This window comes from Lucilia sericata, unplaced genomic scaffold (assembly GCF_015586225.1).
Source record: "Lucilia sericata isolate MDLA Ls3-8-SP2 unplaced genomic scaffold, ASM1558622v1 Contig001254F_arrow, whole genome shotgun sequence".
NCBI classification, from domain to species: Eukaryota; Metazoa; Arthropoda; class Insecta; order Diptera; family Calliphoridae; genus Lucilia; species Lucilia sericata.
Window position 1 is genome coordinate 124907 of NW_023995208.1, and position 10439 is coordinate 135345.

Consider the following 10439-nt stretch of genomic DNA (forward strand, 5'->3'; position numbering starts at 1 on the left):
CAACCTCTAAAAATTTCATCAAAAATTTCGATTTTTCTTTCATTCTCAGACAGAAATTATAAACCAAAGAATATAAAGAAGTTGGACTGCGACATTGTTTTACAACAATAACATTTCACTCTCTTCACAGACGAATTCTGTGTAAATTCAACACACATGTGAAAACTCAATTAACTCACAATGCTTCAAAACATTTTCTCAAAAATACCAGGATAACAGGACTTGCAAGCAATTTTATCGCATTTAACAACCCGAATTATTTCTATTTTTCACAAACTCAAAAAATATTTTTTTTTAACAGATTTTTTTCCAAAAAAGAGATTTAAAGTCCGAAAAATTTATTAAATGTTTACTGATCAGATGTAAACAAAATAAATTGAATAATCTGCGAAAGTAGAAATTTAAATGTAATATATTTTTCTGAAAATTTTAAGTACGATTTTTTGCAACTATGTATGTTTGGAATCAGTGGTGAAAGTGGCTGGAGCTCCAATATTTATACAAAAATTCTACTAATACATTCTTAGAGTTAGGTACCGAATAACAACTCCTTTGGGTACCAACTGACAAGCCCCAATAAACAACAACAACAGTACGGTAAATTTTGTTATTGTATGTAATTGCTTATTTACAAAAACAAAGCAAAGGAAGAACAACACGTTACGAATGTAGCAGTGTGTTGTTATTGACTAGAAACATGGATTTAAGTATGTAGATCCCGGATTAAGTGGGAACCTATAAAAGGGGACATTTTGGTACTTCTTCGATCTTCAAAATGTACTTTTTGAATTTTATATAATATTGAACCTAGAAATATGAAATTAAGCATGTACAGCACAGATTAAGTGAGAACCTCTAAAAGTGTGCTTTTTGGTTCTATTTCGTTCTCCAAAAGGTAGGTAGGGTAGGTAGGTCGATAGGAGGATGTATACTACATCAAATCCGAAGAAATACACCTAGGCCACTATCGGGCCTGTTGTGCGCTCCTTATCATGAAAAAAAAATCACTGAATGAATTATTTTTCAGTGTTCAGAAACTCAGTTTCCTGAACGTAATTCCTAAGAATCTTCCAATCAGTGTTAGTCAGGAATGTTATTTCCGGAATAACATCACTTCCAAGATACTTGGATCTAACTTCGACGAATGCCTGGCAGTGGCAAAGAAAGTGCTCCAGAGTTTCACTGTCCTCTCCACATGCTCTACATTCGTCTGCATCCGCACGTCCAATTTTGCATAGATGTGCTCGTAGTACGTACCATCATACTAACTTCAGACTTGCTCATTTTGAGGAGATTTTTCGTCTTGCTCTCATCAGGGTCACCCCATAGAATCTTCGTGGTTCTACCCACTGTTTCATTATTCCAAGAGGCCTTATGGGATTCTCTCACCCAAATTTTTAGTTCAGCTTTTGTTGCGTCGAATGGTTTTGCGTTTGTCAGGTTAAATGCCTCGAGCTCCCTTCCCTTTAAAGCTATTACATTCGCCCTTTCGTTACCGACTACTCCCGAGTGGGCTGGTACCCATATGATGTGAACCTTACCTCTGGGAGAGTATTCAGTTAAAGCTTTCTTACAATCCAATACGGTCTTAGATTTAGTTCTATCGCCTGATATCGCCCTAATTGCCTTCTGGCTGTCGGTAAATATATTAAGCGCTGTGGGCGCCATATTTATTCTAATCCAATTTAAGCATTCCGCTATTGCTCGTACTTCTGCCTGGAAGCTTGTGTTATGATTTGGTAAACGGTGGTATATTTCTGTTTCTGGGTCTTCAATATAGAAACCCAGCCCCACTTTGTCTACCAATTTAGTGCCATCCGTGTAACAACGGATTCTTAATGGTATTTGCTCTAATGTTCCGCTCGACCGAGACATTCTATCTGGGATCAGCGTTTCAAAGTTTCCGACATATTCTGTGTCTGGTATACGATCTGGCATGACCGATGATTGTGTATAACCTTCCAATGTGTCCAGTATACATTGATGACGTGTCCTATAACCGCTTTTGGTCAGTTCGCCTAAAGTAAAGAGCCGTTCGGCTGTAAACGCCGCCTCATATCTTAAATATGTTTCAATGGGTGGAATATCTAGCAACGTTTCCAGAGCCTTGGTTGAAGTAGTACACATGGCACCACTTATACCCAAGCAGCATGTACGCTGAACTCCCTGTAGTAGTTTGATATTGCACTTTTTGTCTAAAGCAGTCCACCAGATTATTGAAGCATAAACTAGAATTGGTCTAATTACACTTTTATAAAGCCAATTTGTCATAGTAGGACTAAGACCCCATTTCATGCCTATAGTTCTCCTACATATCGCCCAGCACCGATGTGCCTTGTAGATCTTATCCTCTATGTGGTATCTCCATTTTAATTTCCGGTCGAGGATTACACCTAAGTACTTAACTTTGTCTGTCACTGGTATCTTCTTGCCCAGGAAGCAAGGTTCAGTATACGTAGAAATTTTTGTCTTTCTTGTGAAAAGACAGATTTCCGTTTTTGCCGGGATAACATTGAGGCCTCTCGGTTGAGCCCAGCTCAAGGCCGTATTCAGAGCCACCTCAGCTCTTCTACACAAGTAAAAAGGGTACTTTTTGAATTTTCTATAATATTGAACCTACAAACATGAAATTGTAGAGCCGCGATTAAGTGAGAACCAATAATAGGGAACTTTTCGTTTTTCAAAAGGTACTTTTTGAATTTTCTGTAATATTGAACCTGGAAACATGAAATTAAGTGGAAACATATAAAATGGGACTTTTTAGTACTTTTTATATAATACTGAACCTAGAAAAATAAAATTAAATATTAAGAGTCCAAAATTAGTAAAATGATTTTTGGTACTATTTCGTTCTATGACTGGTACTTCTCGGGTTTTATACACACACGTAGATTGATTGAAAATCTATGAGAAATAAGAAATAATATTTTTTTTAAATCGGGCCACAAACGAAGAAACAGTATCGTTTTGAAAATTGTGTTTTACTTTGGGGACCTCTGGCCACTCCCCCGGTAGAACTTAAACTCGACAACACCTCCTCTCTCCACATGTAAAATTTCATTCAAATCGGAATAACCGTTTAGATGTTACAGAATTATTTCTCTCTATTTGTTTTCTATACCACTGTACACAGATATGAAATTTTTCATACAAAAATTAACCGTATTAAGTTCAAAGAATGCAGTTAGCTGGGCACATTTAAAATCTGCTTTAAATTTGTATCTGTGTTTAACATGTTTCGCTTTGGCAAAATTTTTATGTGTAATTTGCAAATAAAACTATTTCACAGCTAATTTTTGTTTACTTTTCAAAAATATTAGTGTTCACATTGTAGCAAAAATATATTTGATACAATATATTTAACTGGTGTCAACATACATAGCATTAAATTATGTGGCAATTTTATGAATTCAGAAAATATTATAAAATCAAAATTTATTACTTACATATAATGATGCTCATCAACAACTTTCCATCCCTTTATTTGAGATAATCTATAGTCACTAACGAATACTTCAAGTGGAAATTCTGGCATCCAAACTATAAATTTTGCAAGTCCAATATATGTACCGTATTTTACGATTATTGAAGCATTTGATGAACCACGTATTTCAGAGCCATCAACGTATACAGAACTACAAGACGAAGAAACCTATAAAAATAAATCAAAAATTAAATATCTATATTATTGGTTTTCACGGGAATTTCCGGGACGGGGAATTCCGCAGAATTTTCAATCCCCAATACCAAAGAAATTGTGCGGAAATTCCCGGATATTATTTTCTTTAGTTTTATGTGATATTTTTGACAAAAATGTTATTTACAATAAATATAGATATTTATGTGTAGTGTTAAATTCAGAGAAGATATATTAAAAGGTTATAAAAACTTAGAAACAAATTGCTAATACATTATTATTTTTAAGCAATTTATTGACAAAAAACTGATTTTCTGAAATTTTCCTATGAGAAGAGTATTTGCAAAATTTGATAAAATGTTCTTTATAATTGGCACCTATAGTTTGACTGAGATGTGATTATATAGACGGACAGGCAGACTTTACGATGGGTGTAGCGACAATATTTATATTAATTACAAATGTGTCAAGTGACCCAACTCAAAAAATCGATTTGGATGAAATTTGCACCAAGGTTAGTACTATTGGATATTAGGCCAAATTTTCAGCTCTATCGGTCAAGAACTGTCGGACTTAGAGGGGTCAAAATTGGACATTTTGGTCATACAGGGTTTTATTGAAATGAGTGTAACTTTTCATCTATTGGTCCAAGCAAATATTGTCCAAGGAGTTCAGATAGCTATTTCTTAATTGTTTCTAAAATTTTTTTTAACTTCCTTTTTTAACTCAAGACTACGTTTTTTTTGTTGTATGTATGTATGTATGTATGTATGTATGTATGTATGTATGTATGTATGTATGTATGTATGTATGTATGTATGTATGTATGTATGTATGTATGTATGTATGTATGTATGTATGTATGTATGTATGTATGTATGTATGTATGTATGTATGTATGTATGTATGTATGTATGTATGTATGTATGTATGTATGTATGTATGTATGTATGTATGTATGTATGTATGTATGTATGTATGTATGTATGTATGTATGTATGTATGTATGTATGTATGTATTGTATGTATGTATGTATGTATGTATGTATGTATGTATGTATGTATGTATGTATGTATGTATGTATGTATGTATGTATGTATGTATGTATGTATGTATATGTATGTATGTATGTATGTATGTATGTATGTATGTCTGTATGTATGTATGTATGTCCAGCAGCTATTTTTGGAAGATTGTTGGATGATTAATCAGTAAACTGAGTCATTTTTCACTCCTTTTGATGACCTAAAAGTGATCAATAAGTTAATGATTCGAAAATGATCCCGATACAGTACTTTTTGCTTATAGTCCATTCCGCTTTAAAGACTACTTTGCAGGTTTTTTTTCAAATATCATACAAATTATTTGTTCTTAAGTCCACTTAGCCTATAGTCCATTTTCGTTTAAAGGCCAAATTTTCTTTGCATGCATAACTAATTTTGTATAGAAAAAATATTTTATATAGTCCACCCAGTTTTTTAATACTTTATTTAAACAAACTGGCAAACTAATTTTCTGAAAAAATATAATTATTTATTTTAAATTCTTTAAAAAAGAAACATTCATATAAAATTTTAAATGTTTTACATTCTTCTTTCTGAATACAGGCCTTAAAATTAATCTCATAATTTAACTTTTTTGTTTTTTATTACAATAAGCTTTTATTTTTTTTAAAGTGGTTTTATTGAAGAAAGTACATACTTTGTATATAGTCCAAAATGTGTATTATATCAAGATTCAGTTATTCAAAAAACATCTCTTATAAAGAACTTGGTTATTACGAATCCTCGTATAAAACGAACTACTTTTTCAGTCCCTCATTAATGACTCAAAAAAATTAAAAGATGAGTCAGAACTGATCAGAAGAGGTGCGCATAAAGACTCGTTTAGATGAATCGCGGGTAGGGTAGCATTTTCTCCCGAAGAAAGTATCAATTATGATCAGAAAATATACGATCATTTTAATGTGAAAAAAATTTAAAAAAAATGCTAGCTGGTTGTATGTATGTTTGTCTGGAAAGAACTTAAGGCTACTTTTTATTTCGAAATTTCAAGTGGGCGAGATGCCAGGCCCACTTACAAAATAAGTATTAAAAGTCTCATATGTCAGAAAGTACAACAGCTAGAATCGTCAAATTTTGTATGGACAACACAAATTTCACATCCATATAAATATATGGGTACAAAATTAGTGGCTTAGCTGTAGTGTAAGTGGAACCTTCCAAATAAAGGCAGAGTTCTCAAATTTTATCGGAACCATTTTAGTGTCAATATGAGTATTTAAGACAAAAAATGGGCGGACTATTAATAGGGGACGTGGCACCCCCATATGAATTTTATACAACAAATTTTTCTGTAAACTATTAGAGGTAGAATTTTCAAATTTAACACGAACAGCTTTGAAATCCATTTGGGGGGAAATGGGCGGACTAGAAATGGGGCCATGGTACATCCCACATAAAAAACTTAAATCTTCAAATTTTGTACGAAAAACATTGACATCGGTGTGAACATTTATGTAATAATTTAGCGGACTAGGAAAAAAAGAGTGGAACCTCCCTTATGAATTAAATAAAAAATTCGTTTATTTAGAACAGCGGTTCCCACCGTTTTTTACTTCGCGGACCCCTTGAGGAATTTATTTAATTTCACGGACCCCCATACATATTTTGATATCTTATTGTTATAAATAATTGTTCATCCGAAAATTGTTTTAGTCCTGGTCCATAAACCCTATAAAATATTCCCGTTCATTGAGAATATTTAGTATTTCGGAAATGTTTTCAATTGCATGGTTTTAAATATAGAATGACTTCTAACACGATGTTTAATTTTATGATCGTGAGAGCTTTCATGTTCATTTCTCGTCAAGGTAGCGAAAAGGTTTCTTTATCAAGTATTGCCGACATGTGCTTAAAGAGTCATGTTTCCAAATTTTTTTGCGATTGCATAGGAGTGAGTTGAGTATGTAAGCTAAGTTTTCGGGAAAATATGTGAAAGTTAGACTTCTTCGATGTTGTTGCGGAATGCGTTACCCACATAAAATATGACCTGAACTCTTTGCGAATGTACTGTGAATTTGGATCTTAAATTTGAATTTTAAAATACCTACGAATTATTTCACTGCGTTGTTTTGACTATTTACGCAAAACGCAATGAATTTTCTGATGTTGATTTAATAATATTGGACAACAAAATGAAGTTAAAATCTGTGTATCACGTCGGAATGGAATATTTATATTTAAAATTAACTAGATTAACACTTTTGCTTACAATTTAAAAAAATATTATGAAAAGGTCACATTTCTTCATATTCCGGGATACCAGTATCTGTATTTAATTCTAAGGCAAATCATTATCCGTCTGATATAAAAACCAGAGACAGTAATTGTTATTATTTTTATTTAAAAAAATTAAAATTACAAATTTTATTTGGTTTGTATTTCATTTCTCAGAAAATACAAATTGCTTTTGATTTGAATTTCTTATATTTTCCGTAAAAATTACTGAGAACTTTTTCAAATAAAAATCAATAATAAAAAACACAAATAATTTTTAAACCATAAGGCACAAATAAAAATCAGGCAATGATTTTTATTTTTTGAAATTAATTATAAAACTCATTATGCGATATTTACCTTTAAAAACACATTAAAAATGATCGGGTTTAAACAGAGATTAATAGAAAATTGGTAAAATTTCTTTACCGCTGATATCATCAACCAAATTTGCAGAAATTAGATTCGAAAATTGGAAAATTAATATTTTTTAGGTGATTTTTATTCTTTGCTTTGAAAAATAAAAATCATTGATTGATTTCTATTTTTTGTTTGAATAAATAAAAATTACTGAATGAGTATTATTAAAAACAACATAAATAATTTTTTATTGAAACAAATAGAATAAAAATCAAAAATAATTTTTATTTTCAATTTTTATTATAAAATCAAGAAAAAAAGTTTATTGAAGAAATCGATTAAAAAAGGTCTGGGAAATATTTTGGTACATTCAAAACATTTCTAGGACGATTCTTTCATACTGATTTTTTTAAGCAAAAATTTCATAGATAATAATTATTTTCTGTCTCTGATAAAAACATTTATTTCGATACATATACATTTATAAAAAAAATTACAAATCACGTACTACTTTACTTTATAAAAGTAAAACAATAAATTTGTAGGGCCTAGCTTCATCCTGATAAACGACCGAAACAATAAAATTCAAAAAGTCACCAACAAATCTGGGATTATTGAATAAAAATTGTGTATTTTAGTATTTACGAAAAAATTGGAGATATTTTTAATATTTTCTAACATATAGAGAATATTTTTTATTCATGATTTTTTTCGTTCGTCTTCGCGGACCCCCTAGGATTTTGCTACGGACCACTAGGGGTCCGCGGACCCCCTTTTGGGAACCGTTGATTTAGAAAACTATTAGAGCTAGAATCTTAAAATTTTGCACGAAGAACTCTAACATGTGAACATTTAGGAGAAAAATGACGGTCTTTTATTAGGTAAAAATAAAAATTAAATACAAAAATTCGTATATCTGAGGAACTGTTAGAACTAAAATTCTTAAATATAGTATGAAAACTCTGACATCAATGTGAACATTTGTGTAGTAATTTAGCGGGCTAGGAAAAAGGCGGAAGTGGAACCTCTCATATGAATTGAATACAAAATTGCTATATATGAAAAATTAATAGATTATTAGACTTTGAAATGCTCCTCCTATAGGGGAGACAGTGGCAGATTCGGCACTTTTTGTTTAGAGCTCTATATCTAAGTACTTATTCAACAGATATAAAAATGTTGTCGCTGGTTATTGTTCTAAGATAATGAATGATAAAAACTCGAACCAAAAACTTATGATAAATTAGTATTATATTTTTAGAGTTTGTCCAGTCAGATTCGCCGAAGGTGCCCCTAACCGGGATAGCTGTGGCATTTGATGGGGCACATTCGTCGCCCACATTCCCAAAGAGGATTATAAAGTAAAACTCCATTTAATAAAAAATTACACACAGGTAATTCAGTATTTATTTATAAGTTGAAGAAAATTAATATAAAATGAACACATTTCTTTTCTTTAAACGTAAAATATATTGTCTTGCTAAGCTGGTTTTCGAGGCGTTAATGTTGGGTTTCGCTCCATAAAACCATAAAGCAAATCTTCGCCTGCTTCTTTCATAATGTTTCATTTCTCAGCAAAAGACTTTTCGTTAAGATTGGCATATTCATAAGCTAATTTCCGGAAAGCCTTATAAGTCATTACACACATTTCTTTATGTATTCGACCAATTCAAGCACTTCCTTTTTGGTAAATACTTCCTTCGAAGTAAACTTGCATTGCTTGTAGTCTGGTTGGAATTTAGATCCTCTAAGGGATATATTTTTTTAATACGCAATTCAATTGTTTGATTATTAAGGCTATATTTTCTAGCGGCAGACGTTGGGGTCTCAAGGCCTCGCAAAACATTAGAAACAGCTTTTTCCATCGCATTTTCGTCAATAGAAGCGCGTTAGGTCTTAGGCTTGTAATTTCGAACCATATTAAAGGATTTTTTAAAGACAAACCAAGAAATAATTATAGGAATTAAAACGCTGAATCTACCCCGAAAGCACTTTCTTTAGTTTTTTTTCTATTAGTCTTCAAAAAACATTATGATTTGACTTATTTTTGTAAGAAAATACACAATATTTAATGACTTTTTAATAACGCTGTCTTAAAAGTTTAAAAATTTCATATACGAAATAATTACCAAATGGAATGAAATATTACAAAAAACACCTGTAAAAATATTAAAACACGAGCAGCTAAATAAGCATATTAGCTATACTTGGCAAACTTTGCGGCAGTTATTTATTTTGATATTCGATACCTATACATCAAACCTAGTGATGTACAATGAGAGCTTTACATCTTTGTATCTTAAATAAAAGGTATTAACACTACTGCTCCGTCGTATTTTATTGGTATATGAAATATTTAGCATTGGAAAAAATAATAGAAACGATTCATAGTATTACACTGGAGACACATGCTAAGATTTCCTTAACGGCATTTTTATACTTATTTTACAAATTTTAATTGTAAATGATACTCCCAATATCAAAATACAGTGGACGTCCACTAGTACGAATTATATAGTGTCAGGCCCTTTCGTAATACCGAAAAATTCGTATTATTGAACAACACATTTTGTATGTTTAAATTCAAATAATACACATAAAATATTGGATTTTATTTATTTTTGTTTTATTTTTCATGAAAAATTACATAACGGAACAAAATATAGTAAATGTGTATTATTTTAAATAAATTTCTTGTACATAAACAGGCATAAAAGGGACATATTTACGTATATGAATTGTTAATTTTGAAAGTATCGTGAGTCCAATGGTTGAAATGAGATATATGTAGAAGGTTTTAAATTTTAATGTTTTTAAAAAGATGTGTGCCAAAGACAATTTGCAATTTACATATGTGTTCTAAAATGTATTAAAATGTTCAGATTACATAAAACTATTATTAGAAACTTGAATGGAATATACAATTCTCTAATTTATAATTTTCTGTTAAAAATTAGAATAGTTATCCTTAAACCCATTGTTTGGAATGTGGAGTCACACTACTTTCAAAATTAACAGTTCATACATACATACATATGTATATAAATATCATTTTACTTATTAAAAAATCCATCATTTAACATCGATGTTTATTACATTGTAAAATGATTCTTACGGCTTTTTCAATAACAGCGCTTTTGAGGCTTCAATATTGTTATCATCA

The 10439-nt window shown here is 31.0% G+C and overlaps 1 protein-coding gene across 1 annotated transcript in view; it reads right to left on the minus strand.

The window, feature by feature from the left end:
• LOC119610628 (transmembrane protein 132B-like) overlaps positions 1–3652 on the minus strand; it is a gene marked incomplete at its 5' end in the record, with an annotated part of 108320 nt that extends 104668 nt beyond the window's left edge. Inside the window, 1 exon segment of the mRNA XM_037965924.1 lies at positions 3447–3652. Within this exon segment, the coding sequence (XP_037821852.1) occupies positions 3447–3652 (206 nt within the window).
• Positions 3653–10439: the final 6787 nt, after the last annotated feature.